A 27,609-nucleotide genomic window follows, 5' to 3' on the forward strand; every position below is an offset into this window, starting at 1 on the left:
GACTGCAGGACTGCACTGGAGGGGGACAGGGCACCCCATGGGGCAGAGGCCCTGCCTGTGCAGGTGCAGGAGCTGGCTCTGCTCCCCTGGTAGGGGGCCCTGGGAGCACGGCCTTGCAGCAGGATTCGTGCTGGGGGTGCTAAAGGTGGCACCGAGGGCTGGTGACAGCGGGAGGGAGCTCTGCGTGTTGGATGGAGCCTCCAGGATGTCCGGCTGGGGCTGAGCCCGGAGCAGCAGCAAGTGCTGGGGGAAGCGCGGAGGGGATGAGGCAGCGCAAGGAGCAGCCGAGGGGAGCAGAGCAGCACAGCGACAGCGGGACAGCGTGGGAGGTGGCGGCGGGGCAGCCCGGGGACAGCCCGGGGCGAGCGGGGCGGCAGGGCTGGGCAGAGGGAAGCGGAGGGGCTCGGGCGGCTGCGGGAACTCTCCGGGACTGCCCCGTGCTCACCTCAGCTCGGTCCCGGCGGGACGCGGCGGCGGCGGAGTCGCGGTGCCATCTAGGGCCGGGCTGGGGCCGCTGCAGCGCCGGAGGCTGCGGGGATGAGCGACAGGGCTATGGGACACGGCTTTGGGACAGGGCTGTGGGACAGGGCTGTGGGACAGGGCTGAGGGACAGGGCTATGGGACAGGGCTGTGGGACAGGGCTGCGGGACAAGGCTTTGGGACAGGGCTGAGCGACGGGGCTGCGGGACAGGGTTGCGGGACGGGGTTATAGGAAGGAGCTGCGGGACTGAGCGGAACCGTGCCCGGACACCACAACCCCGCATCCACCTGCTGCCTCCAGAGCCCAGCCCGGACCCGGACCCGCCGCTCCGTCCCCGTGGCTCCCTGGGGTCCCCGCCAGGCCGGTGCTGCCCCCGGGGCTGTGGGGGATGACGGCCCCGGCTGCGCTGGGCAGGCACCACCCGCGGTCACTCGGTGTGAGCTGACCCCGACCCGGTAGGGCCGAACAGCACCAGGGTCCCTGCCGGCAGAGGAGGGGTTGGGGAGCCTCTCGGGCAGCGTGCAGGGAAACCCGGCCGGTGCAGCCGAGCTGGAGCTGCGTCCCGGCCACTGTGCCCAACACCTGCCTGGCAGTGCCCGAGGTGTCCGAGGAGGACTGGGGAATCCTGTCCCCAGGAGGAGATGGAGCCATCTCCTCCCAGTGCACCCCACAGGGCTGCTTGTGGGTCAGCAATGGGACAGCAGGTCCCAATGCTCAGTCTGTCCTGCCCTTGCAATGAAGATCTTGCAGAAAACTCCTGAGCACAGCTGGGGCATTCTTGACTCTTGGTATCTAAGCTGAGGGTGTGTATGCTATATCTTGAGTCAGTGTCCCCACATGGCCTCCCAGGAGTGCACTGGTGTTGATGACAGTGCAGTGAGTGGACATGAGGCTGGCCTGTGGCCCCTTGCTGTGCTGTGACACCTTCTGCCTGTCCCTGGCAGATCAGGCAGTCCCCCTGCCCATGCAGCTGGGGGTTTCTCCATGCTACCTCCAGCTCTCCTTCAGTCTGGAGCAGACTGAGCTTTACCCACTATTGGACAGCTGGCCCTGAAGTGCTCCTCAGATTGGTTTCAGTTTGGTGAGGGCTGTCAGAGTGCTGGAATTGAGTCAGGAAGGCACCATGCTGGCTCTGCACAGGATGATTAGGCCTGGATCAATCCTCCAGAGGGATGATACCAACCTCCTGGGTCATGCAGGAATGAGTACAGACACATCTTGAGGAGGCAGAAACAATAAACACTCCTGAACCAGAGATGTGGGCTGGTTTCTGTATTCTGGCAGTTTGCCACATCCTGCAGCTGTCCAGAGAAAAGCTTTTGAACGGCTGGACCTGGGCACATGGAGCCCAGGGGCAGCCTGATGGACTGGACAGCAAGGGCCTGGAGGAGGAGGATCCAGTGAGGCTGAAGCTGACGCTGCCTGCATGTCCTGCCCAGGTGTTGTATTTCCAAGTGTTTGGATCTTCTTAGCATTGATTCAACAGCAAACCTCCTGGTCTCACCCCAGTTTCTACCACTGACCCCTCTAAGACTTCTGCTCTGTTCTGCAGCCTGAGCTGTTCACTGCAGTCCTATTTAAGATTTGACCTGGAGGAGGGGAGAGCACCAGGTGCTTCCCACTGTGTATCCCTGAGCTGACAGACACAACTGTGACACACAGCATGCCCTGACAGGGCTGTTTCTGCAGTGTTTCATGCTCTCCCTCTCTCCCAGGTCTCAGCCACACAGTTGCAGTTTATGGCAGGTGGGAAAAGCCTTAGTTCATCCATCTGAATTGCCCCAGCTCCTGCTAGGGGAGGGGAAACATTTTGGTTATCACTGAAATCACTTCAAACCAGGGACATTCAGCTGGATGACACTGGGTTTGTGTGAGCCATGGACAAGGGACAAAGAGCAAAATACGGGGAGAAGCACTGTGTGCCTCATTGAGCTAACAGCAATTGATTTAATTTATACTTTGACAGGCAACACTGAAAATAATCACAAACCACTGCAGCTCGGTGTGGGGGGTTTACCTTTCTTTTATTGAAAGAGCAGAAAGCAATATCCCCAGACTGGGAGGACTGGGAGAGGGAGACTAGGCTCTGCAGGAGCCAAGCTTATCCATACATCTGATCCTCTGGCAGACACAGGACCAGGGAGCTGCAGGAGATTGTAGATAAGAAAAGTAAACTCTTCTTTAATGAAGCTCCCTGGGTTACACCTTGCTGTTGGCTCCCTGAAATCATTCTAAATTCAAGTATTTCTGAAGCCTCATGAATTTTTCTCTTTCCTGTTTAGCTGCCTATAGATTTGCATATTTAGTTTTGGGATTTTTGAAGGTTTTACTGGCTAAGGCAGTACCTGTCATGTCCTATGCCACTTTTTTTAAAATTTCCCCTCTTCTCTGCCAAGTATTGTCATTATTTGTTGCTGAGAAACAAGACTTTGCAGCAAAATGCCACTAATCTGAGGGATAAACCACCCCAAATCTCACCTCTTAAGGTAATCCTGTTCATGACATACATTCAAATCCCATGTTTATGGCAAAAAAAAGCATTGTCAAATTGATTTCTCCTCCTGGATTCCCTGTCTGTTCCCCATTACTTGATGTCATTGGTAAGTGCAGTTACTGTATCTCTCAGGAACCACAGGTTTGCAGGGTAAATCCACCCCCGGGGCTTTGCAGAGCCAAACTCAGCAGGATTTAAGGTAAATCCTTTGAGCTTTTGGAGCTGCAAGTTGCAATGCTGAGCAAGAGGAGACCCTCTGTGAGACCCTCCTGCTGTCCCATGCAGCCCTTTTTGTGGGCTCACCACAGCCCACCTGGAGATTTGGGGATTTTGACACTGGTCACTTGGGAGTTTGGGAAGTTTTATGGGAAGCAAGGCTCACACAGGAACCTTTGCTCACATGTAATTCCATGTCAAGGGATGTTAGAGGAGAAGCCTTAGGGATAATTTAATAACATCACACCCTTCTGGGGGCTATAGAAGGTTGTGTGCACAGACAGTTTGCTCCAAGGAAAGGCTTAGGGACACCCACACCAGTTCCCAGATCAACTCTGCATGCATTCATGTTGGGCACCATGTTCCAGCTATTAGTCCATTTGGGATTCAATTTTGAGCAGTTTCCATGAGCTGGACTTTCCTCTGAGGGGCTTGCAGGGTGGGCAGCAATATATCTGGCCCAAAGAGCAGTGGAGAAGGGGGTCTGGGCCAGCTTTCTGGAGTATCCATGCCCCAAGGTCATGCTGTGCCTACAGGGAAGTCCTTCCCATGTTCAGGTTGTGCTGCTGACCATTGCTCTCACTCCTCAGTGGCAGGGTCCTGTCCAGTGGTGGGCCAGGCCTTGAGGCACCTGCAGGGAGAGGCTGTGAGCTGCCCATGCTCTGCAGCTATTCCAGCTCTGTACAGAGGGAGTGTTCACTGAGCCCCAGATCCAGCTGCATGCTCTCCTGGCTCAGGGTGATGTCCCCATCTCTGGGAAGCCATGAGAAGCCTCTGGCTGGCTCCCAGACCTGTCCCTCACAGTGTCCTCTCTTCATCCCTGCTGTCTTTGGGGGATTCTCTCTGCCTGGGACCAGCATCTTGTGGTTATTGCTTTGCCCTCAAGATCTTCTGCTTTCCATTAATTTTGCTTCTTATCTTGACCAGACTAGTTATCTCTATGAACCACTGCCACACCAAACTCTTCATATTGTCCTGAGTTGTCTTTAATCTATACATAAACCTGCTCTTGTAATAAAGCCCCAACTCCAGGGGAGGATAACAATCAGTGGAAAAACAGGGAAGCATTGGTTTCACCTTGGGAAAGTCCCAAAGATAAGGATCCTCCCTTGTCTGTTCATGGGGTCTGTAGGGATATTACTTTTAAATCTCTCCTGTGGCATGGCTGATGCTATCGCTCCAGCTGAGTTAGTTACCCAAACTGTGCAGTGCTGTGTATTATTGGAGCATTACTGGGCCAGATGGGAGCAGTTCCCTGCAGCCCTGAGGCAGCACTGGGTTTATGATGACTCTCCAGGTTAGGGGTGGTTATTGTGTGTGATCTCTGCACACTGCAATGGGGAGTGAGGCTTTGAGGGGAAATTAGACTGTAATTTAGCATTTACTATCAAAGGGTTGGGAGACCTGTTCCAGGAGATGCATGTGCTGCTGGAGCAGTGTCATAGAATAACAGAATGGTTGGGTTGGAGGGACCTTAAAATTCATCTCATTCCGCCCCCTGCCATGGCAGGGACACCTTCCACTATCCCAAGTTGCTCCAAGCCCTGTCTGACTTGGCCTTGGACACTTCCAGGGATCCAAGGGCAGCCATAGCTTCTCTGGGCACCCTGTGCCAGGGCCTCACCTCCCTCACAGGGAAGAATTTATTCCTAACATCCAATCTCAACCTATTGTCTTTGAAGTCATTCTCCCTTGTAAACAGTCTCTCTCCATCTCTCTTGCAGTGTCCCTTCAGGTACTGGAAGGCCACAGTTAGGTCACCCTGAAGCTTCTCTTCTTCAGGCTGAACAATCCCAATTCTCTCAGCCTTTTGTCATACCAGAGGTGCTCCATCCCTCTGATCATCTTGGTGGCCTCCTCTGGACTCTCTCCAGCAGCTCCATGTCCTCCCTGCACTGGAGGTCCCCTCAGGACCTCTGCTCATGGCACTGTCACAGCAGCTGCAGAACAGGACCAGCTGCCTGCTCAGAGCACAAGCCACCCTCAGTCACTCCCTTTATAGGCACTACAGGACAGCTCTGGGATGTCTCTACTCATCCACCAACCCATCTGTTAGGATGGGACACCACTCATCCAAAACTGCAAAAGAAAAAACATTTACTCCTGAACCATGACCCAGTCTTCAAAAATCCTGCCCCTTTGTGAGATGCCAGAGTACCCTAAAATCCAAAAAGTAAAGGACACTGGTGTGCTCCTGAGCCTCTGATCAGGTTCAGGAGTTGTATGCACTTACAGTGAAATCTTCCTAAGACTGATGAGGTATTACAAGCAGTTCTGTCAGTCTGCACAAGTGAAGTCACAGCTCTCCATTCTTGCCTGTGCACACAGACCCAAGCCAGCAAAGTTGGACAGAATTGCCAGGGTTCATTTGATGAAAAATACCACACACCTTCTTAGTTACTTCACCCACTAAAGAAACATTGGCTGGAATCCCCATGCCAGCTGGTCAGAGCCCTAAGAAAACTCTTGTTGTCACAAAGGTATTTAAAAAATGCATTAGGGGCAAAAAAAGGTATTTTCATGCTTCCTAATTCACCTGACCTGAAAAACATTTCCAGGGGAGGGATTGAAGCAGCAGTGGGGCTGGAATGCACAGGCAGAGCACTTGCCTTTGGTAACTCCAGCTTTTATTTGGGAGCAATTCGAAAATCACAGAATCACAGTCTCTTGGGTGGGAAAGGACCCACAGGGATCATCGAGTCCACCTCCTGTCCCTGCACAGACACCCCAACAATCCCACCCTGTGCATCCCTGGCAGTGCTGTCCAAACACTCCTGGAGCTCTGGCAGCCTCAGGCTGTGCCCATTGCCTGGGGAGCCTGGGCAGTGCCAGCACCCTCTGGGAGAACAACCTTTCCCTGATATCCAACCTAAACACTCCTGGCACAGCTCCAGCCATTCCCCAGTACTGTCCCAGGGAGAAGAGATCAGAGCTGTCCTTTGGGAGGAGCTGCAGCCCTTGGGGAGGTCTGAGCTCAGTCTGCTCTGCTCCTCTTAACAAACCAAGTACCCTCAGCTGCTCCCTGCATTGCCCCTCAAAGCCCTTCACTACCTTCTTTGTGTCCTTCTCCCTGACACTGTCTAAAAGCTTTGGATCTTATGTTGTGGTGCCCCAGACTGCCCCCAGGACTCAGGGTGAGGCCTCCCCAGGGCAGAGTTTAAGATCTAAACCAATGTTTCCCTTGTCATGTGGGGAGCAGAGCCAAGTGCCATGAGTGAGATTTAGGCTGCAGCACTGTAGTGTGTGAAATGTGTGTGAAAAAAGGGTTTGCCACTCAACGGAACAAACCTTTTATTTCATTCAAAAGTGAGGAAAACCAGGGAAAACGACCATGCTAATTTGAGCTGTTGTGATGTGAGTCAGGAGAATGGTAAGCAAATTATAGGTCTAAAGAAAGATGACAGAACAGCTGTAAACACCTTGGCAAGATCTGGGGGTTTGGAGAGGTCCTGACTGAAAGGATCACTGGAAGAGAAAGGGAAGTACATTGGCACTAAGAATAAAGGGAGACTGTTTGGAAAGCGAAGCACTGGGAAAGATAAGGTTTTTCTTTGGAACTCAGGACGACAAGGGATATTGATGGTCAGGGTTGTTTATGTTGGAATACTCTGGTTACAGTAACATCAAGTGGCTCTTTTTGAAGCAAACAAAAAGCCCCAGAGAGCTCACACTGGGTTAGGAGAGCTTGAAAATAAACAGAGCTTCAGCCTGGTGTTTGTACACAGGTCCTGAATAGGCTCCTGTGGGAGAGGAGCAGCAGAGAACAGGGGAGCCTGGGGAATCACAGGGTGTTTGGGGTTCAGAGAGGCCTTGGGAGGCCCAGCCTCCTGGTCGAGGTCAGGCCAGGGCCCTCAGGGCTGTGTCCAGCCTGGTCCAGCAGCCCAGGAGAGGGACAGCACAGCCGAGTGGGTGCCTGGCCCAGCTTAGCCCTGCCTGGCTTTGAGAGCTGTAATTATGGGAAGGATGGCTGGAGTTCCCCTGAGAACAAAGACACAGAAATATTTAGCTTCCCAACATCCAAATGCCTGATGCTGCCCCATGCCCCAGGCTGGCCTCTCATACTCACACTGGCAGGCCCATCTCCTGGGCTTTAGCTGCTAGGAATTTCCCCTTCCTTGGGTGAATCTGGAAAGAGTAAAACAGAATTATCACCCAAAGAAAAGGGACAGGAAACAAGACCCACATACTGCCAGGTCAAGAGTTTCTCCACAAGCCAAGAGAATATTTTTTCCCTTTTCAGTTCCACAGCCACTGCTCTAATTTACCCCAAAAAGCTTTTTCCACACTCTCTGGTTTCCAGGATCATGCTGCTGCTTCTTGCTCCCCTCTTTAGCCAAGCAAGTATGACAGCCTGCCCTACTCTGAGGGTTGAGCAAGAATGCAACCTGTATACTCATAAACACTGCTGTATGCTAAAAACACCTCCAGTTTTACACATTCCTACTCATGCTACAGCAACTCTGACATTTGAAATGCAGAAGCACATTATAGCTTCAAAGACCTGCTTGTAAACGCTGTCTCTAGTTAAATCTCCTTAGCAAAATGAAACGTCCTACTGTTAGGAAGCAATTCCTTACAGAGAAGGAGATCACACACTGGGACAGGTTTCCTCAAGAAGCAGTCGAGGAAACGTGCACTTGAACTTGCTGCTTCCCTCAGCCCGTGCAGTGAGGGGCTGAGTTGTGTCCGGGGAAGGACACAGACACGGCGGGCCCAGGGCTCGGCAGAGCCAGAGTTGCGAGCGAGGAGACCCGCAAAAAGGGGGATAAAACCAGGGAGTTCCCTGCTCGGGGTGCCCCCAGCCCGGGCTGTGTCCGTGCCTGCGCTGGGAATAGCTGGCTCTGTGGGCCCAGACATCCGAGACTGCGGGGGGAACCTGCGCTGGAGGCGGTGAGGAAAGCGGGTCTGACTGAGGGAACGGGGAGTCCAGCGGGGCCCTGGGCAGTGCGGGCGGGGTGCGGGCCCTGCAGCACCGCTGAACGGCGCCGGGAGTGGCGGGGCGGAGAACCCCGGGAATGGCCGGGCAGAACTCCCGAAGTGGCAGGGCAGAACACCCCGGGAATGGCCGGGCAGGGATGACCATGCAGAGAATCCCGGGAATGGCCGGGCTGGGATCCCGGGAATGGCCGGGCAGAACACCCCGGGAATGGCCGGGCAGAGAATCCCGGGAATGGCCGGGCAGGGATCGCGGGAATGGCCGGGCAGAGCACCCCGGGAATGGCCGAGCTGGGATCCTGGGAATGGCCGGGCAGAGCACCCCGGAAGAGCGGCCGGGCAGGGATCGCGGGAATGGCCGGGCAGAACCCCGGGAATGGCCGAGCTGGGATCCCGGGAATGGCCATGCAGAGAACCCCGGGAATGGCCGGGCCCGGAGCCCCGGAAGAGCGGCCGGCAGAGCCCGGTCACGTGACAGCGGCCGGGCAGGACAGCGGCGACTCGGGGCGGGGCGGCTGCTGCTGTTCCTCGCTTCCCATTGGCCTGTCCGAACCACGTGACACGGAGCCGGGCCGACCGGGGGCATTCTTCATCTCTCATTGGCTATCTCTCACCCCGCGGGGCGTGGCGCTGGCGGCGATTGGCGGCGGGCGGCTGCACGCGGATGTGGGCGCTGGCGCGGGCGCTGCCGCCGGGCCGCGGGCTCGTGTGGCGGCGCGCGGGGAGCGGGGCTGGCACCGGGAGCGCAGTCAGGGCTGGCACCGGGAGCGGCACCGCAGTCAGGGCTGGCACCGGGAGCGGCACCGCAGTCAGGGCTGGCTCCCGCGGCTGGGCCATGGCCGAGGGCCCCTCGGCGGCGCGGCCGGCGCGGCGGCCCAAGGACGTGCCCCGGCACGTGTGGGCCCGCGAGCGGCGGAAGAACGCGGGCACGGGCCTGGCGGGGCCCAACACCGTGTACGTGCAGGTGGTGGCGGCCGGCAGCCGCGACGCCGGGGCCGCCGTGTACGTGTTCTCCGAGTTCAACCGGTGAGTGCGGGCCTGGGGTCGCGGCCGCAGCCGGCTCTGTTCCCCGGGCCTCCCTGACGGCGCTTTCCCCCCAGGTATCTGTTCAACTGCGGCGAGGGCATCCAGCGCGCCATGCAGGAGCACAAGTAAGTGGGGCGGCGCGGGGGGACAGCCCGGGCTGGATCGGCCCCTCCTCACCCCCGTCTGCCCGCAGGCTGAAGATCTCCCACCTGGACAGCATCTTCCTCAGCCGCGTGTCCTGGGCCAACGTCGGGGGGCTGCCAGGTGAGTGGGGGAGCCCGGCACGGCCTCGGCCAGCAGCTCTCGGGCCGGATGCAGTCACTTTGGGAGGTGCCCGGTGTGGCGTGTGGGGCCTGCTTTAGGCACCGGTGGGGACAGCGACATCGCTGTCAGAGGGCTGGGCTGCACGTGGGGCTCTGTGCTGCTTCCAGCTGCTGAATGGGTTCTGCCATAGTGCAGACACGTGGTGGGACAGGCTCTGCCCGTCCAGCATGTCTGGCTTTAGCTTCCCAAAATCTCCAGTGTTGCCAGCAGGGAGCTGTTCATGAATTAGGCTGGTTTGAGGCCACTGCTGTCCTTAAGGCAGGATAAACTTAGAAGGGATGGTTTAGGATCTTGGCCATTAAAATTCTGGAAATCTCAAACAAAAAAGGAGGGGATTGCCAATCTGTTCAGGCACCTTGCTCCAGATTCATAGTATAACGTGTAGATATTTTCTTTATCTGCCAAGGCAGGTGACTTGTTGAAACTGCCACAAAGCTGAGGCAAAACTGAAATTAGGTCCAAGTTCAATTCTGGCCTTCATGGAGAGGCCAAGCACTCCTGAACAGAGAGGGATCTTTCTTTGGGATCTACCAGCGATTACTGGGGCCATGATAAAGCTGTTTCTCTGCTTGCTTTTAGGCATGATTCTCACATTGAAGGCTATAGGGCTTCAGAGGTGTATGTTCCTGGGGCCACCAAAGCTGGTAAGTATGGGAAGTTGCAGAAGGGCAAGCAAACCCTTGAAATGATAAAGCTCACCCTGGAACTGGGAGAGCTGGTGGCAAAGTGAATCTTTGTGCTGGTTTGAAATGCTGGTCTGAGTTTGTGTCAGCCCAAAGGACTGCTTCAAAATCCAAATCTGTTCAGTTACAGGACAGCAGAATTCTTCTGCACTTGTCTTGTAGAGTTACATCCTGATAAATCAGCTTTTGGAAGAAGGGAGGATCTTTCTTCCCTTCTCTGCTCGCTCCCCATTTTATATTAATAGAAACTCAGTGTCTGATCTCCTGCTTAATGCAGTCCTTGCCAGCCTAATGCCGCGTCTGGGCTGAAAATTTGCAATCCTCAGCATTGTTTTATTTCCTTGCAGTTTCTGCTGACTAATTGTATGGATGGAAGGGGTGGGGACAGCGGTTCTTTCTCTTTCTAAGGTGCAGTGCCTGCCAGAGGTGGGACACCTGCCCAGGGCTGCCTGAGCTGCCCAGATTTGTCTGACTGGGCGTTGAACCTCTGCCTTCACTGAAAAGTGCCTGTAGCTGCTGGGATTGTCGTGGCACTGCTTGTGGCACCGCTTGTGGCACCTCCTGATACACTGTCTCTTTTCCAGCAAAACTACTTGAAAGCCATTCGCCTCTTTCCAGGTCCCCTGAAAAGGATGGATTTAGGTAGGTAGGTCTGGGATGTGTAGCAAAGGAATTTGTAACTTTTTGTTTCATCTGTAGCCAAGGCTGCATTGACCTGTAACAGCTTCAGCATGCATGCCTGGGGTTTAGATCCACTCAGGGGACGTTTTAAACATTTGTTTTGCTCTGATACACTGTTAAACCTCTCACAACAGTGTTTCCAGCTGTGTTTCTGCTCAGGGGCTGCCAGACTGGCTGATAGAGGCAGCATTTGGTTTTAGAAAACTCCGAAGACAGTTTGCTTCTGGAGTCTGCCGGTGAACTTTCTCACTGTGGTATCATGGACTACTGCCTGTGGATGCTGGGCTTTTTAAAGCTTTAATTATTCATTAGGGTTTGCAGTTGGACAGAGAAAGGGAAGGCGATCATTCAGCAGGTTGTGTTTAAGAAAGAAAGACACTTTTCTGCTTTATATTCTTGAAGAGTGTGAATCTCTGTTAATGCACTTGTTAACGGTGGTTTTTAATCTCTTCCCAGCTGTGCAGTTGCACACAGAGCCTGAGTACAAGGATGAGACAATGACTGTCTACCAAATACCTCTGACAGGTGAGCGCATGGTGCTGCAGAGAGACAGGGGAAGCACGTGCTCAGTAAGCACAATGAAGGTTCAAGGAGCAGCTTCTGTTTGCCAGCCTGAGTAAGCAGAGGTTCATTAATTGCTTTTCTCAGGAGAAGGATCTCATTCAAATAATAAGACCTGCTGAGTCAGGGCCTTGGCTGGTTCCTTTAGGTGTGGGTGGATAGAATGACTTGTGAAACATCCCTGGATTTGGCTTTCTCAGCCAGCTGAGTCCTTCCTGCTGGGAACTGTGATACTGAGGGTGCAGCACAGACTTGACAGAGTTTAACAGTTTGGGGAGAAGGACTTGAATGAGGAATGGCTCTGGAAATAAGTGTCTGGAGTATGCAAGTGCAGGCTGGGCTGGGGGGAGGAGATCTATATTCTGGTGCAGTTTAAACCTGACTGTCATGGAAGGGGGAATGCTACTCCTGCTTTTCTTATCTTGTTGCTTTTGACTGATCTTTTTCTGCTTTCATTGGATTTGGGACAGGAAAACCACTGTCTCCTGAAAGTACATCTCCCCAGAGTCCTGGAGCATCACCCCAAGGTGGAAATAGCCCTAAAGGAGACACAGGGCCTGGATCCCCAAAAGCTGCACAGCAAAGCTTGGAGGAAGGACAGGGAAAAGAAAGCCCAAAGAAGACAGGTGAAACACATGGAATGGCCTTTTCAACTTTAAAGAGAGGAAGCCAAATTTAGGATATGGATTTGTGCTCTGAGCCATTTGGTCTCTGAAAATGAGGGCTGTAGAGAAGCTCAGCTGGATGATTTTGTGGAGCAGGAAGTGTCCTTGTACTTTGGAGGTTGACACAGAACTTATAAGGCCTAGAAATTGGACATGATTGCTGCTTGGGTGTGATTAGTCCTTACAGTAATTTGCTTCTGGCTGGGGTTGAAGCCCCAGCCTTTGTAATTCAGTTACAGGTGGATGCTGGGCTGATTATTTTTCAGTCTTTGGCTTAAGTTTGGTGTCTTGTATCTGGAGCTGGGAGCTGTCTGGCCTTGGGTGTTCATAACATTTTGCTGCTGGGCTCCAGGTTAACTGGATAATGTTCCTGTGAATGCTTTAGCAAATTTTGGCATGTTTTGCTTTTAAGAAAAATTATAGTGAGTGATGGTTTTTAGTAGTTTTGCTTTCTTTTACAGGTGATGAGCAGAACTGTGCAAGTAGGCATCCTGATCTGGTGACAGCTTTTCTTTGTAAAGTAAGCTTGGGCACAGAGTCTCTAAACCAACACAGAACAGATTAGAGAATAGAACAGAGTATTTCAGGGGGAAGGGACATACAGTGATCATCTACAACCACAGCATGGTTTGGGTTGGAAGAAACCTTAAAGATCATTTCATTCTGCCATGGGCAGGGACACCTTCCACTAGACCAGCTTGTTCCAAGCTCCATCCAACCTGGCATTGGACACTTCCAGGATTGAACCATCCAGTCCGACTGCCTGGCCACTTCAGGCTGCCCAAAATTTAAAATATATTATCAAGGGCATTGTCCAAACATCTCTTAAGCACTGGCAGGCTTGGGGCATTGACCACCCTCTGTAAGGAAATGCTTCCTAATGTCGTCTTGCCACAGAGATTTAACTGGAGACAGCATTTTCAAGCAGGTGTTTGAAGCTATAATGTGCTTCTGCATTTCAAATGTCAGATTTGCTGTAGCATGAGTAGGAATGTGTAAAACTGGAGGTGGTTTTAGCATACAGCAGTGTTTGTGAGTATACAGGTTGCATTCTTGCTCAACCCTCAGAGTAGGGCAGGCTGTCATGCTTGCTTGGCTAAAGAGGGGAGCAAGAAGCAGCAGCATGATCCTGGAAACCAGACAGTGTAGAAAAGGTTTTGGGGTAAATTAGAGCAGTGGCTGTGGAACTGAAAAGGGAAAAAATATTCTCTTGGCTTGTGGAGAAACTCTTAATCTGGCAATACATGAATCTTGTTTCCTATCCCTTTTCTTTGGGTGATAATTCTGTTTTACTTTTTTCAGGTTCACCCAAGGAAGGGGAAATTCCTAGCAGCTAAAGCCCAGGAGATGGGCCTGCCAGTGTGAGTATGAGAGGCCAGCCTGGAGCATGGGGCAGCATCAGGCATTTGGATGTTGGCAAGCTAAATATTTCTATGTCTTTGTTCTCAGGGGAACTCCAGCCATCCTTCCCATAATTACAGCTCTCAAAAATGGGGAAACCATCACTTTTGAAGGCAAAGAGGTAAGATGTGTCTGTGTTTCTGTGTGGCTTTGTCACTCTCCCTCCTTCATTGGGCTCCCAGGGTGAGCAGCTTTTGTACAGAATGCTTTGTCTACCCCTAGATCCTGGGACTGTTCTAGCTCCAGGTTGTTGCTGAATGTGGCATGTCTGGGGCTGCTGGGGTGGTAATTAGGGAAGTGCTCTCTGAGATGAATTCCTGTGTGGGTATGGCTAGGTGTTTGCTGTTTGGCAGAGTTGATTCATCTCCCCTTCCCAAAGGTGATGCAGGTCTAGGAGTGAGTTAGTGGAATTAATCCTTCCATTTTTTAAATCTGGGGATTGAATGCCTATGCACCTCTGACACCAGAAGTTTTTCAGTAGTTCCAGGGCACAGAGTCCGAATCTCTCAAACACTGGAGCAAGAAGCAGAGCCAGCTCTGGCCATGGCCCAGTTGATCTGCAAGTGAAGATCCTGACCTAGGAGACAGGATCAGCATATCTTTGTGTCACAAGAATTTCATAAAGCCTTTTTTTCCTTACACATGCTTTTGCTACCATCTGAATCTGTCATGGGAACCTAGATAGTGCTAAAATTACCCTCATCAGGTCAGGCTCTGGTTTGCTCTGAGGCCAGGGGTGGGATTGGTTATTACACAGCAAAATGCTTATGTGTGTAATGAGAGCAGAAAGGGCCCAAGAACTGCCCTGGCTGGTTGTACTGAGCATTGAGAGGGGCTGCTGGGATCTGCCTGACCAAAGGAGTTGGACACACAGGTGCAGGAAGGACTGTGTGTTCAGGCTGGTTGTGGTGTGACCATTGTGTATCTGCCTGCAGCTCGTCCCTGAGGAGCTGTGCACCCCCACTGACCCTGGCCCAGTGTTCCTCGTGCTGGAGTGTCCTCATGAAGGCTTTGTGGATGCTGTCTGTGAAAATGAGACCTTCCGAAGGTAGGGCTGGGGCACCTGGAGTCTTTGGGGGAGGATACCTGTGCTGAGCTTTGCCCCAGAGAAGCTCTTGTTCTAGTCTAGATATGCTGTTCCTCGTGGCTGATGTCTGAGCTCTTTGGCGCTGTTAAGGAGTTTTAGATGCAAGAAAGGATTGGTGGTGCATTCTGAGGCCTTTAGGAAAGGCAGGCCCTGTGGGCTTCTGTGAGTGTCACAGGCCTGTTTTCTCTCAGGGGCCTCCAGAGCAGGAATGTGCACTGGTGTCTGCCTGGGGAGCAGAGAGGCTTCCCTGGGTGCTGGAGGCCTGCATGCACATAACTCTCTAGAGCTTGTGCAGAAGCATTTGGGTTCTTGGAGGCTCTGCAGATGTTGCTGCTGGTGGAGGAGAGGAACTGGCTTATGGGAGATACTGGAGATGTCAGCAAATGGTGGGCCTGAGCCTTGTGCCTGTGGTGATGCAGAGCCTGGAGCTCTGGGGCTGTGCTCTGCAGATCCCTGCTCTGCCTGCCTCAGGGGGCATCACTGCTAGCACCAAAGTGGGAGAGAGGAGGGGATGCCATGGACATGGACTGGAGCATGGATATTATTTCTGTTTGAATGTGTCCCAGGTACCAGGAGGGACTTCCTGAGAACCAGGTGGCCTTGGTTATTCACATGACTCCTGAGTCAGTGCTGCGAGACAGCCGCTACCAGCAGTGGCTGGAAAGGTATGTGGTGCTGTGGTCCCTGGGTTCCTGTGTTGGCAGCAGCCTGGTTTTGTGGTGCAAGAAGTAAAAGAGCTGCAGAGAGAGGGCTCTGCTGGCTCAGGTGAGATTTTTAGCTCAGGTGTGCACATGTGCCCAACTCCAGTGTGGGGCTGAAGGTGTTGTGCATTATTGTCCTCTGACAGATTTGGGCCTGGGACTCAGCACTTGGTGCTCAATGAGAACTCCTCTGCTGTGCACAACCCACGCAGCTACAAGATCCAAACTCAGCTGAACCTCATCCACCCAGAGATCTTCCCTCTGCTCACCACCTACCAGAGCAAGGTAGGCCAGGCCCTGTCTCCCCCTGTGCCTCATGCCCTGAGCCAAGGCTGTGTCTCACGTCACCCTCCTCCTGCAGGAAGCAGAGGCTGTGTGCCCTGTGCCCATCGTGCGAGGGGAGTGCCTCCTGAAATACCACCTCAGGCCACAGCAGGAGTGGCAGAGGTCAGTGGGAATCTTTTACTTCCCAGGTTTTGGGTGTGGGCTTGAAGCAGCTTTTCAGTGAGGGAGGACACTGTGTCAGGATCCCCCTGCAGATCCTTTCTGGTGGTTATGCTGGGGGAACTGTCTCAAGGGCTGTGTCCCTGTCCCTTAAGGTTTCAGACAAGCCTTAGTACATGGATGATTGAACCACTGAAAACAGCACTTGGCCAGTGGTTTGGAGTGTTGTTTCTGTCCCTTGCTCCTGTAGCCTTGTGGTGCTTTGTCCTTTGCTTTGACTCATGCTGTGCACCCAGCTGTGGCTGTGGCAGAGCAGATGGAGGCAGGGAGACAGTTTTTGGGGAGCCCAGTGAAACTCTTACCCTCTGAAGACCTAGAAAGCTTGACATCTGAGCTGAAAGCTCCAGGTGGTTAAACAGTTGCTGGCTTTGCTCCTGCTGACCTGGTGGGCAAATAGATGAAGCTGCTCAGTGAGAACTTTAAGGACCAGGGAGCACAGGGGGCAAGGGGATTTCAGCCACCATGGCTCAGATTTCTGGCTTTGATGGGCACAACAGGAGGATCCCTGTGCCCAGAAAAGTTTAAGTTTCTCTGTTAAGGTGTCTGAAGGCCTGTAGTACTCAGGCCTGTAGTACTACTTCAAAGTAGTATGCTCTGAAGCAGGCCCAGTACACACGTCCCTTACACTTTTCAGCAACACCCAGATCCTTTTAGGTGGCTGCTCCTCTTCCAGGACCCTTTGTGCTGCCTTGCAGTGCCCTCTAGTGCCTGGCAGCACTGGATTGGGATGTACTGCTGTTCCAGGAGCTTTTCCACTTGGGTGGAATGATCATGTCTGTGCCTGGCCCAGCCCAACCAGGCCTTTTTGACACACACCACACTCGTGGATGTGTCTTCTCCCACCCTTCAAAATGGAAAGAGCATTTCCCCACTTGTTTTAAAGCTGTTTTGTCACAGGAATTTGACCCTTTGCTCTGAAAAGGGCTATTTCAGTTCCTGCCTTGCCCCATCCTGAGAGGTGGCCTGTTGTTGCAGAGATGCTGTGACTGTCTGTGATCCTGACGCTTTTGTTAGTGAAGCCTTGGATCTCCCTGACTTCCAGACCCGTGTGAAGGAGTGCAAAGAGAGCCTGTCTGCTGTACCAGGTATGGATCAGCAACTTGGCTTGGATCAGTGTAATGGGAAAAAGGACCTCTTGGTGATGCAGTGCTTTAGAGCTGATAAAGCTGTGAAAAGGTGGGGCTTGTTCTGCCTTCTGTTGTAAACCTACTGCTGAGGGGGGCAGAAAGGACTGATCTGGACCTGGCAGCTCTGGAGTTACTGGGCTGGTGAACTAAATCATGTCTGACCAGGCAGTGTGTGGAGAACATTTGCTTACATATCCTTGTTGTCTGTTTTCTCTAGGAAATGTGGATGCTTATCCTGAAATCGTGTTCTTGGGAACAGGATCCGCAATTCCCATGAAAATCCGCAATGTCAGTTCCACGCTGGTGAATACCAGGTAAATCCCAGTGCTCTCTGATCTCTACCTTCCAACCCAAAAGATCCCCCTCCCTGCATGGCCCTTCTGAGAGCTCTTATAGTGGCTGCTAAATATCTCTGTCACTTCTCACTAGTGCTAGCCGGTCCCTGCTCCTGGACTGTGGAGAAGGAACCTTTGGACAGCTCTGCCGCCACTATGGAGAGCAAGTGGATCAAGTGCTGTGTAACCTCGTGGCTGTGTTTGTGTCCCACATGCACACAGACCATCATTCGGTGGGTTGAGCTGGGGGAAGGGGAAGGGGAAGGGGCTCTGTGCAGGTGTGCTCTGAACGTTGGACTCAGCTGTAGCTCCAGCTGATGAGTGGGGGCTGCCCTGCTCTGCATTCCTCTCTGCATTCATTCCCCAGGCACTGCTGAATCTGTCTGTTTCTAATCCCCTCTCTCTTCTTGTCTGAGGTCTTGTTTGTTTTGACTCTGTGCTTGCTGAGCTGTGGTAGCACTGTTGCCACTTACTCCCCAGACACTTCTGACTACACTTTCTGTCTGTGTTCCCTTTGCAGGGGCTGGTGAATATCCTGATGGAGCGCCGGAGAGCTTTTGTAAGTAGCACTGGTGTTTCTCTGCTCCTGTACTTGGCTTGGGCTGAGGGGAGGAGAACTTTGGAGTAGTGGAGAAGCACCAGCCTTTCCCTAGCACTTCTTCTCTCTGATTTGGTGTACACCTAGTACTGATTTTTTTCCCCCACCTTTGCTTTTGCAGGCAGCCCTCAGTCAGGCTTTCAGCCCTCTGTTTCTGGTAGCACCTGAGCAGATCATGCCTTGGCTACATGAGTACCACAACCACTGTGAGGAGATTCTTGGAGACATCAAGTGAGTGCTCTCTGTGGAGAAATGTCCTTGGTCCTCATTCAAGGCAAACCCCTGTCCATTCCCCCACTCCTTTGTTGGAGGTAACTCTGACTCCTTCCACTGCCTGTAGAATGAGGATGTGCAGTTTGCAGAGGGCAAGATCGGGTTTTTTATTCAGTTGGGCTGATAAAAGAGGCTTACTTGCAGGCTCCTTTTCTCCCTAGGAAAATAGAGTTGGGCAAGTAGAAGAAATAGTATTTGGTAGTGGGGAAGAAGTGATTGGATGAGTTACTGGGACAACAGTGAAAGCAAGGGGTAAAACAGGCAGCTCACCAAGGTGCACAAAGGCACTGAGCTGAAAATGACAAACAGGAGAAATCAGCTAGTTACAGAGACGATGTGTGCCTTGTCCTTATTTGTCTCTTCTTCCCTCTCTCACAGAATGATTCCTTCTCAGTGTCTTGTGAAAGGCTGTGAGAACATCAGACCCAAAGCCAAGGAGTTTGTAAACTCTCTGTTAGAGAGCTACGACCTGGCTGAGGTGAGTTCCTGAGCATGGGGGCTCTGTGACTGGAGGGGACCTGGGGTCTAACACTTGTATCCTTGTTCAGTTTCAGACCTGTGAAGTCCAACACTGTAAAAATGCTTTTGCATGTTCAGTGGTCCACAAGTCTGGCTGGAAAGTAGTTTATTCTGGTGATACAATGCCCTGCATGGCCTTAGTGCGAATGGGTAGGTAACAAAACCCTCTGCTTGAAGAATCTCTTGGAGAAAGGTCTCCATCTGTCAGTATCCAAAGTGGGCAGCCCAAAACCCTTGGTGTTGTGTCTGCCACACAGCGAGGGGCTGAGGAGGGACAGGGGGGCTCCTGTAGGCAGTGAGACTGATCATTCTTCAGCTGAAAATTGAATATGTGATTGTTTACACAGGTAAAAATGCCAACCTGCTGATCCATGAAGCCACACTGGAAGATGGCATGGAAAAAGAAGCTATAGAGAAGACCCACAGGTGGGGTGTGTTCTGCTGTCTGTCTCTGTTAGGAAGGGAAAGTGATCTGCTGGGTGTAGCATTTGAAGCTGGCAGTGAAGGGCCCAAGTCCTGTCAAAGGTTCTGGTGTGTGTAGAGCTCTTGTACACTAAGGATGGTGTGTTGTTCATTGCAGCAGCTCTGAAACCACCACAGCTCCTCTCAACATCCCCCAAAAGACATGGGGAAAGCTTTCAGGCAGACCATGGTAACTCTACAAATAGACCAGCCCAAGGGAAAGGCCCTTTGCATGGTTACATCTTAGAACTAAGCTCAGAGGGTAGAAGATTTGTCTTACCTGCACAGCTCTCTGAAATTCCAGTGAGCACTGCAGCCAGGGATTCCATGTGCTGCCCCCAGCAAATGTAGGAGAGCAGCTGCTTGGAATTCCCTGTGAGTCACAGTGCCAGAGCTGGGTGTGCTGGTACCCCTGGGACAGGTGCCTGTCCCTGGTTTGTGGAGCTCTTAAGTGCAAGGCTCCAAAATTACAGCTGCTTTCCTGCACTCAGGGTTGTGTGGAAGTCAGAGATTTGCCACCAGTGCAGGCTGCCCGAGGGAGAGGGACCCTTGTGCTCAGCAGATGTGAGGTCACTGGGTGTGGTGTGACCCTGGGTGCAGAGCAGCAATACCTGCCAGCCTGGGTGTGACCAGGGCGTGTTCCTTTTGCAGCACAACGTCCCAGGCCATCCAGACTGGGATGAAGATGAATGCAGAGTTCATCATGCTCAACCACTTCAGTCAGAGGTATGCCAAGATCCCTCTCTTCAGCGAAGACTTCAGCGAGAAGGTTGGGATTGCCTTCGACCATATGAGGGTAAGGGGAGCTTGGGGCTAGCCTGGGAGTGGTGTCAGTGTTATTTTGGGATGGCTGCTTGTGAATTAAATTCTCCTCTTGTACTGTATCAATACCCCATCACCCAAAAAGCAGTCTCTGAACCAGCTCCTTTAACTGCTGGCAACATGGGGAAAGGATGGCTCAGGGTGAGACAGGTGCTGATGGCTCTTGAATCCAACTCTTAACACACTGGGTACCTGCCTCATGTCACCTCAAGTCTGTGCTTGCTGCTCATAGCCAAAAAACCTAATTTTGCTTCTATTGCCATTCCTGTCCCAACTGATGAGCTGCTCCAATGGCTTTCTGTAGCAGACACCTGAGAGACAAAAGCTGTGGCCATTGGGCTGAAGGTACCTGTGGTAGAGAGAGAAGCTCACTGTCAGTCAGAACTTGTGCTGGTTCTCAGCATTTCTGTGGAAAAAATGGCCAGAACACGTCGAGGTCAGGGCTGCTTGGTGCAGGTGCTGCACACAGGACAGGGCAGTGCCCTTCTTCTGCACAGACCAAAGGCAGCAAGGAAGCAAAGAAAATCAAACAGTTGTCCTGCAGGTGCTCCTGTGCTTGTGTTTCAGGTGCGTTTCGGTGACTTCCCGGCCATCCCGAAGCTGATCCCACCCCTGAAGGCTTTGTTTGCAGACGACATAGTGGAGATGGAGGAGCGGAAGGAGAAGCGGGAGATGCGGCTCCTGAAGGAGACTGCCCTCCTCCTGGACAAACTGACTGCGGAGAAGAACACGGAAGCAGCGTGCCAGAAACGGAAACAAGCCAAGAACCATCAGGAACTACCAGAGAAGAAGCTTAAGACAGCGAACTGAGAGAGACAAGGCTGGGAATGCTCTGCTCTGAGAGAGAAGCTTTGCTCTCCGCAGGCTTCAGGAGCGCACAGTGCTGCCGGCACCGCGGGAAAAGGGCTGGCCTGGGCATCTGGGTTTGCTTGGTCATCATGGATCTCCCTGGGCTGCAGCTCCAGTGGGTTGTCAGCAGTGCTGGTCCTTGTGGAGACAGGATCTGCCCACATAGCTCCTGTTCTGGGGGCTCACCAGTCCATGGGGCGTTTTTCTTTTAACCAAAAATCCTTCTCTCTGAACTGTTTTAATTTTGGGGTTAATGCTACAAGATATTGATAATGTAACAGCAGCAGGTGTGACCTTTTTTCAAGAGATCAGGTGTGAGAGGCTCTGGAGGGAACAGTGGGTTTGCCAGAAGAAGGTGAGCAGGTTTCAGTGATGGGAGGTGTAACCAGCTATCAGAACCCAGGTGATAGGAGGAAAATTAACAGTAAAATGGGACCCAGTTTTAGGGTTTTAGGTTAAATTAGAGGTGAGAATACATCTATACATCGGTGTTCCCATTTTAGTTTGGTTTTCTCCACTGACTTTTTGTTTCGAAAGATCAGTTTTCCAAACCCTTTATTTAGAATCTGAATAAACCACTTGCCATCCTCCAGAAAACTTCTGTGTCTGGATCACTAATGAGGCAACAAAAACCTGGATTTCTCTGGAGAATGACCTTGGCTGGCTGATTCAGCATTGGGGTAGAGACCAAGATCTTGTCCATCAGGTCTGGATCATGGTGGAGCCTCATGGCTGAGTTTCAGGCCAGCACAATCCTCTGCCTCTATTACCCTCTGAACAGGAGCTTTGCTTGTCAGTCCCAGCTGGTACTAATGGGCTCTTGAATAGCTCTGGATCAGATGACTGGAAGTTTCTCTGAGCAGATCCCAGTTCTGGATGCAGGGACCAGGAAAGCTGGCACAGCAGGCACAGAGTGGATAGGTGTGTGGTTAAGAGGAGTTTTTCCAAGGATTTTTGTGGATCAACTTCTTCCCTTGTCACTGCTGTCACTGCCTGTGTTTGGAGGCAGGAGGGAAGCTCTGTGCTGTTTCAATTAAGGAGTTCATTTTTGGAGGCTTGAAGTCGCTCAACCCTACTCAGGAGATGATACTTGCAGACAAGACATAAGACTTCATTTTAAGTTAATGGAAAATTAAGAGACAAACTGTCAGCAAAGCATCTTTTGTTGATGAGCTCTGCTTTAATGTTATATTTGTCTAAAGCAAAGAGTGGGAAATGGACACATTTGTGTCCTACGAAAAAGCTCTGCTGGGCTTTTATGAAGAGCAGAGGACTGGGGAAAACCAGAGCAAGTTCCTGTTACTGGAGAGGTGGAGGCAGGAGCCAGGTTGGGGTGCCCACGGGAGGACCTGGTTACTGCTGGGGTGACACAAGCAGCTCTGGGACTTCACAGGATCTGTGTGCTGCTTTTCATTGATGTAAAGAAGGGTCTTTTGTTTGGAAAATAGTGAACTGCTTCTCACAGAGGGTACTAAAGAAATGGAAATCCAGCACTGGCAGGAGCCCGCAGCACTCAAGTTTCAGCTTCCAATGCGTGTGCAGCGGTGTCGGGAACAGCGCGAGGGTGACAGACGGGACCTGCCAGTGGCCGATGTAGAAAAATTCCCCCGGACTGTGCTCTGAGCTTCTCGCGGAGCGAGCCGCGCTGGGAAATTGCTTCTGGGGTTCCACAGCGGTGCCGGGGTGAGGGAAACGGGCTGGAGCAGCAGGAAGGAGGTGGCAGCGCTGGGACCGCCCTCAAATCCCGGCGGGACACGGGAGCGGCTCCCGGGAGTCCCCCGGGCAACGGCGGCTGCTCCTCGCAAACACTCGGCGGAGCCGGGCGGATGGAGCCCGAGATGGACCCCGGGGCGGCGGGGCCGGAGCGCTCGGAGGAGCCCCAGGAGGAGCCCCCGGAGGAGCCGTGGGCAGCGCGGGTGGCTCGGGGCGCGGCGCTGGCTCTGGCGGTGCCCCCGGAGCGCTGGCGGCGCTGGGCGCAGGGCGCGGCAGGAGCGGAGCTGCGCGGCTTCGTGCGGGGCGCGGCAGGACCAGCGCTGCTCGCATGGCGGGGCCCGGGGGGCGAGCTGGGGCTGAGCCCGGGGCCTCCCCCGCCGCCCCCCAGCGCCACCAAGGCGCTCTTCTTCCTCCGCCCGCCCGGAGCTGAGCCCGGCCCCGCCGAGCTGCTGTGCGGGGATCTGCCCGCTGACCCTCTGCCCCACTTCGCCGCGCTGGTGGAGGAGGTAAGGGGGAAAGGCAGTAAGGGGTTTGTAGAGCCCAATGAAACCTCCTAAATCCTGACCCGCGTCGGCTCTGGGTGTCTCACAGTGGTGTCCGTGGGGGGACGACCCACGGTACAGAATCACAGCGTGGATTCCTGGGAATTAGAAGCTGTGGCTGCCCCATCCCTGGAAGGTTGGATGGAGCTTGGAGCAACCTGGGATAGTGGAAGTTGTCCCTTCTCATGGCAGGGGTGGAACAAGGTGAACTTTAAGGTCCCTTCCAACCCAAACCATTCTATGGTTCAATGATAGTTGGTGCTGCAAGGGACATCTCAGGGCCATCTGGTCCAAGCCCCTGCCCAAACCAAGCCACCCAGAGCCAACTACCCAGGGCCATGTCCAAGTGACTTTTCAATATCTCTATGGATGAAGACTCCACAGCCTCCCTGGGCTGCCTGTGCCAGCTCTGTCACCTCCACTGGGAAAAGGTTTTTCCTGATGTTCAGAAGAGCCTCCTGTATTTCAGTGCCCAGTTACCTCAGGTGGGCTGACGTTTTTTCAAAGGCATCTTCAAGAGATTCAAGTACTTTCTCCTGCCTGTGTTCTAGCCTGACCCAGACGGTGGTCTCTCAGTTTGTTCCCAATGACCCCTGGCCTGGAGAAGTCCTAGCATGGGGCTATAATGGGAAAGTGGAGAAACTGATGCTGTAGGTGCATTAAGATACTGGATTCCCAGGAGCAGGCTACCAGGCTGGCTGTCAGGGTTTTGTGGAACGTTATCTACACAGGAGCCCTTCTTCTGAGGGCTTGGATGAGCCCAGGTCTTGGGAAGTCAGCACAAGCAGCAATTTCTGCATCGTGGCTTTGTGGGTAATGGCAGGAGCTTCGGTGGGCACTGCAAACACCATCGGCTGCAGGGAGGTGCTGGGGTAGGAATATTGCCCAGGTCCTGCTAGATCCTGCTTTCTGGCTGCCTTCAGCACCTGGGGTTGGGCACACTTCCCCATCAAACTTCATGGAAAACTGAGTGGTGGCACTGGGCTGAGGTAATTTGGCATGAAGGTAGATAAGGTCTTGAATTTCCTGAGTCTGGGACAGAGAAGTCACTGTGGCCTATGGTGCAAGCTCTTCTAGAGAAATCAAAGGTTGTCCTTTTTTTTTTTTTGTCAGACGTTTTCAGAACAATCTCAGACTAAGTTTTCCAGTGAAATATTTGGTGTCAAGCTTTCTGTATTCTGAACTTCTGTCAAAGTTTCTTATACACCAGAAACTGACCCCCCAAACTGTGTAAGTTTGGTGAGGAAGGACAGCTGAGCTGCAAATTACAGCTCATCTGCTTGCCACACCTTCTCCTTGATGGCTGCAGAGCACACATTTCTGTGCTGTGGGGCTGGGGGTCCATCAGGAGCCCAGCTGTCATTTTAACAATCCAAAAGAAAACAAACAGCTGATTTGAGTGGTAATAACATTATTCTCATTAGCAGTCCATGTGATTTGAGTAATGGAGACAAAGCCTGCTACTATAGCAGCTGAGACTGCTGAAGGTGAACCCTGTGTCTGTCTGTGTGCCCTGGAGTTGTGCTCCCCTTCCCCCAGCTCCCTGGACATGGTGGTTGCTGCTGCTGGTTCTCTTCAGTCACAGTGTAAAGAACCTTCAGCACCCTGGGATGGCACCCTGGTGCTGGACTGCTTTGTTCCTTTTCAATTCCTTGTCTGTTTGTAGCTGGTTTTATACCTGCATCCTTTCCCAAGCTTGGTCACTTAAAGGCTGCTCATCACCAGGGGCAACCTGGCTCTGATCCCAAGCCAGCCCGGGGTAGGTGACAGACACTGTTGCTATCCCAACACAAAAGAGCCAGAAGCTGCTCAGCTCCAGGCAAGCTGAGCCCAGCCATGAGTCCCAGCTGCTGGGTCAGTGCAGAGCCTGGAACTTCCACTGATAAAGACAGGAACCAGATTTGGTGGGCTGCAGGTTTGGGAAATAACCCAAAACGTGGCTGTGTTGTGCTCACACAGCAGTATGGCTGGGGTGGGTATGGAGTAGACTCTCACCAACAGCAGATCCCAGGAGGTACCAGAGGACCTTCCCTCTGCACATGGGGTGGCTGGGCAAGGACAGCCCTAGGCTCAGCCCAGCCCTGCTGGCCTGGTCATCATCACCTGCCCTTGGCTTGCAGGCAGGGAACTGTTTGGGACAGTGATGAATGTGGATCTCTGTGCTTGGCCAAGCCAGGACCTCAGAGCCTGGTGAGCAGTTCATGTCCTGCAGCACTTTTGTCATAGAATCATCAAATCACAGCATGGTTTGGGTTGGAAGGGACCTGAAAGCTCATCCTGTCCCATCCCCTGCCATGGCAGGGACACCTTCCACTATCCCAGGCTGCTCCAAGCCCCATCCAGCCTGGCCTTGGACACTCCCAGGGATCCAGGGGCAGCACAGCTTCTCTGGGCACCCTGTGCCAGGGCCTGCCCACCCTCACAGGGAAGGATTTCTTCCTAAATCAAATCTAAATCTGCCCTCCTTCAGCTCTTCTTTGCTTTTCCATGGCTTCTGCTGCAGGTGATTGTGCCCATCCTGACCAACCGGAAGAACCATCAGGGCTGGCCACGAGTGGTGTCACAAGACATCATCCATCATGTCCACAACCTGAAAAGTACTGTTTTCAAGGTTGTTGGCCAAGTAAAAGGCAAGACCTTGCTGCCGCTTCCAGCTGGCTCAGAGGGAATCGAGGACATTGATCCTAAAAATGAGAAATTGTGAGTAGCACCCCTTGCTCTCCACTGGGTTTTCTTCTGCTGATGCATGTGCTGTGTCTTTTGGGGATCCTCCCTGTCAGACATGGGGACTGTTCTTGCTCCTTGTCCTCTGTAGCTCATCAGACTACCAAGGAGGGGTATTTTGCTCTCTCTGGTTTGTGGGCTCTGTCTTTGGAGACTGTGCAGGAAATGATACAAGCAGGAAAAGCTGAGGAAGTTGAAGGGGATGTGGGCATGCAGAGAAGCAATGAACCGCTTGAATCCCTGAGGGAAAATTCCAAACTCTGCAGTCAGGTTGCTCCAAGCCCTAATGTCCAACCTGGCCTTAGACACTGCCAGGGATCCAGGGGCAGCCACAGCTTCTGTGGGCACCCTGTGCCAGGGCCTCATACCCTCACCGGGAAGGATTTCTTCCTAACATCTAATTTAAACCTACTCTCTTTCAGTTTAAAACCATTTCTCCTCTGTTACGTTCTGGGCTAAGCAAAACCACCACATCTTGTCACTAACTGTCTTTGTAAATAGTTTCTCTTATGGGTTTGATTGTTTTGTAGTTTTCAAACATGGATCTGGACCATAACTGTAAAATCCAGCTGCCCATTGAGGTAGATCCAACTGAGCAATGCACATGGACAAGTGGGAAGCAAGGTGACCCATATGCTGTGTTTTCTGCAGCCTGGAGCTGATCAACAAATCCCTTGTCCATGCCACTGAGTCAGCCATCATTGGCTGGAGCCAGCAGATCCAGAGAGTGCTGAAGAAAGAGTCCTCAGAGCCTCTCCTGCAAGGCAGCAACCCAAACCCACAGGTGGAGCTGGAGTTCTGGAAGAACAGGTGCCCAAAGGGGGGCTGGTGGTGCTGCTTTGGGTGGAGGGGGTGCTGGGAGCCAGAAGCAGCTGCTTGGGGTCATGCAGAGACCTGAACAAGGAGAATTGCTCTCTCTCACAAAATAATGATGATCTCAGGGTGCCTGGAGGTGCTGGGCAGTTGGCTGGGTGTAACTTGGCCCCACCACACTTCAGGGCTACACCGGGAGGGAATTTTGTTGGAAATGCTCTTTCCATCACGGTTCACTAGGAGCCAGCCCCAGAGCAGAGCTGATGGACACACTCTGTACCCTCAGCTGGCTGCACTTGGTGCCACAGGGGGGTTAGATGAGCCAGGGAGTGGAATTTCACCCTGCCCTTTGTGTTGTGTCTGCTCAGGCTGACTTGAGACAGAGCCCTGCAGAGCTGTTATCAGTGCCTGCAGGAACTCCACCTGCCTCCTTTCTGCAGTGCCCTGCTCACAGCAGAGCTGCTGTCACCTGAACCTGGCACTCTCCTGTGGGGTTGGTCCCACGCCCTGTCACCACTGGGACTCAGTCCTTGTGTAACTGCAGGAAATCCTGGATCAGCCCCAGGGCAAACAGGGCTTTGGGGCACAGTGAGTGCTGCCCTAGCTGGGCTGGTAACCTGTTGTGGCTGCTGCAGGTGTGAGGATCTGGAAGGAATTTACAACCAACTGACATCCAGGAAGGTCAGAAACTTGGTGGAGGTGCTGGAGAGAGTGCAGAGCATCTACGTCCCAGCCTTCCAAAACATGCTCATGGATGTTGAGACAGGTGAGAAACTGGGACAGCTTCACCATGGTGCTGACTTGTGTCCTTTGTTCATAGCCTGGGGTCCCAGTGCCCTGTACCCTCCCTGCTGGGGTGACAGGGTGGCTGTTTTCTGTTGGCTTTGCTGGGAGGGAGATGTTGGTAGCGAGAGTTTCTTTTTCCTTGCTCTCAGGCTTTGGGGTTATTTGCATGAGCACTTCTGGCACTTGTCAAAAGGCTGAGAGAAATGAGATTGTTCAGTCCAGAGAAGAGAAAGCTCTGGAGTGATCTTATTCTGGCCTTTCAGTACCTAAAGGGGCTCCAAGAGAGC

The 27,609-nt window shown here is 52.9% G+C and overlaps 2 protein-coding genes and 1 long non-coding RNA gene across 4 annotated transcripts in view; 2 read left to right on the plus strand and 1 right to left on the minus strand.

The window, feature by feature from the left end:
- Positions 1-5,697: 5,697 nt before the first annotated feature.
- LOC146429692 (uncharacterized) lies at positions 5,698-8,447 on the minus strand. The gene is made up of 3 exons (XR_014855651.1): positions 7,769-8,447; positions 7,258-7,316; positions 5,698-7,169 (listed from the first exon to the last, which is right to left on the minus strand). It is a non-coding gene; the product is annotated as an uncharacterized LOC146429692 (long non-coding RNA).
- A 311-nt stretch (positions 8,448-8,758) lies between these two features.
- On the plus strand, positions 8,759-21,341 carry ELAC2 (elaC ribonuclease Z 2). Its single transcript, XM_085077981.1, has 24 exons — positions 8,759-9,152; positions 9,227-9,277; positions 9,346-9,416; positions 10,056-10,120; positions 10,744-10,801; positions 11,297-11,365; positions 11,872-12,027; positions 12,528-12,586; positions 13,369-13,427; positions 13,516-13,588; positions 14,403-14,515; positions 15,121-15,219; positions 15,402-15,540; positions 15,617-15,702; positions 16,735-16,844; positions 17,104-17,200; positions 17,316-17,454; positions 17,742-17,780; positions 17,941-18,050; positions 18,471-18,570; positions 18,641-18,761; positions 18,959-19,037; positions 19,725-19,869; positions 20,463-21,341. The coding sequence occupies exons 1-24, from the start codon at positions 8,791-8,793 to the stop codon at positions 20,703-20,705; spliced, it is 2,643 nt and encodes an 880-aa protein (XP_084934107.1). The 5' UTR covers positions 8,759-8,790; the 3' UTR covers positions 20,706-21,341.
- A 115-nt stretch (positions 21,342-21,456) lies between these two features.
- The window catches only part of DNAH9 (dynein axonemal heavy chain 9), a 165,925-nt gene continuing 159,772 nt past the window's right edge, over positions 21,457-27,609 (plus strand). For both annotated transcript variants that reach the window (XR_014855650.1, XM_085077980.1), the window contains exons 1-4: positions 21,457-22,963; positions 25,503-25,699; positions 26,375-26,533; positions 27,172-27,302. Coding sequence is in view for 1 of the 2 variants with exons in the window: in XM_085077980.1 (XP_084934106.1) it covers positions 22,571-22,963; positions 25,503-25,699; positions 26,375-26,533; positions 27,172-27,302 (880 nt within the window). In the remaining variant the exon portion in view is untranslated. The remainder of the gene's footprint in view (positions 22,964-25,502; positions 25,700-26,374; positions 26,534-27,171; positions 27,303-27,609) is intronic.

The sequence above is a fragment of the Lichenostomus cassidix genome, chromosome 18 (genome assembly GCF_008360975.1).
Source record: "Lichenostomus cassidix isolate B80296 chromosome 18, HeHo_3.0, whole genome shotgun sequence".
Taxonomy (NCBI): Eukaryota; Metazoa; Chordata; class Aves; order Passeriformes; family Meliphagidae; genus Lichenostomus; species Lichenostomus cassidix.

Excerpts from the sequence above, each read along its gene's own strand:
- ELAC2 (XM_085077981.1), top strand. The coding sequence starts at position 8,791 with ATGTGGGCGCTGGCGCGGGCGCTGCCGCCGGGCCGCGGGCTCGTGTGG. Across the intron at positions 9,153-9,226 it reads GTGTTCTCCGAGTTCAACCG|GTATCTGTTCAACTGCGGCG; the intron begins GTGAGTGCGGGC and ends CTTTCCCCCCAG. Across the intron at positions 18,051-18,470 it reads GAGATTCTTGGAGACATCAA|AATGATTCCTTCTCAGTGTC; the intron begins GTGAGTGCTCTC and ends CCTCTCTCACAG.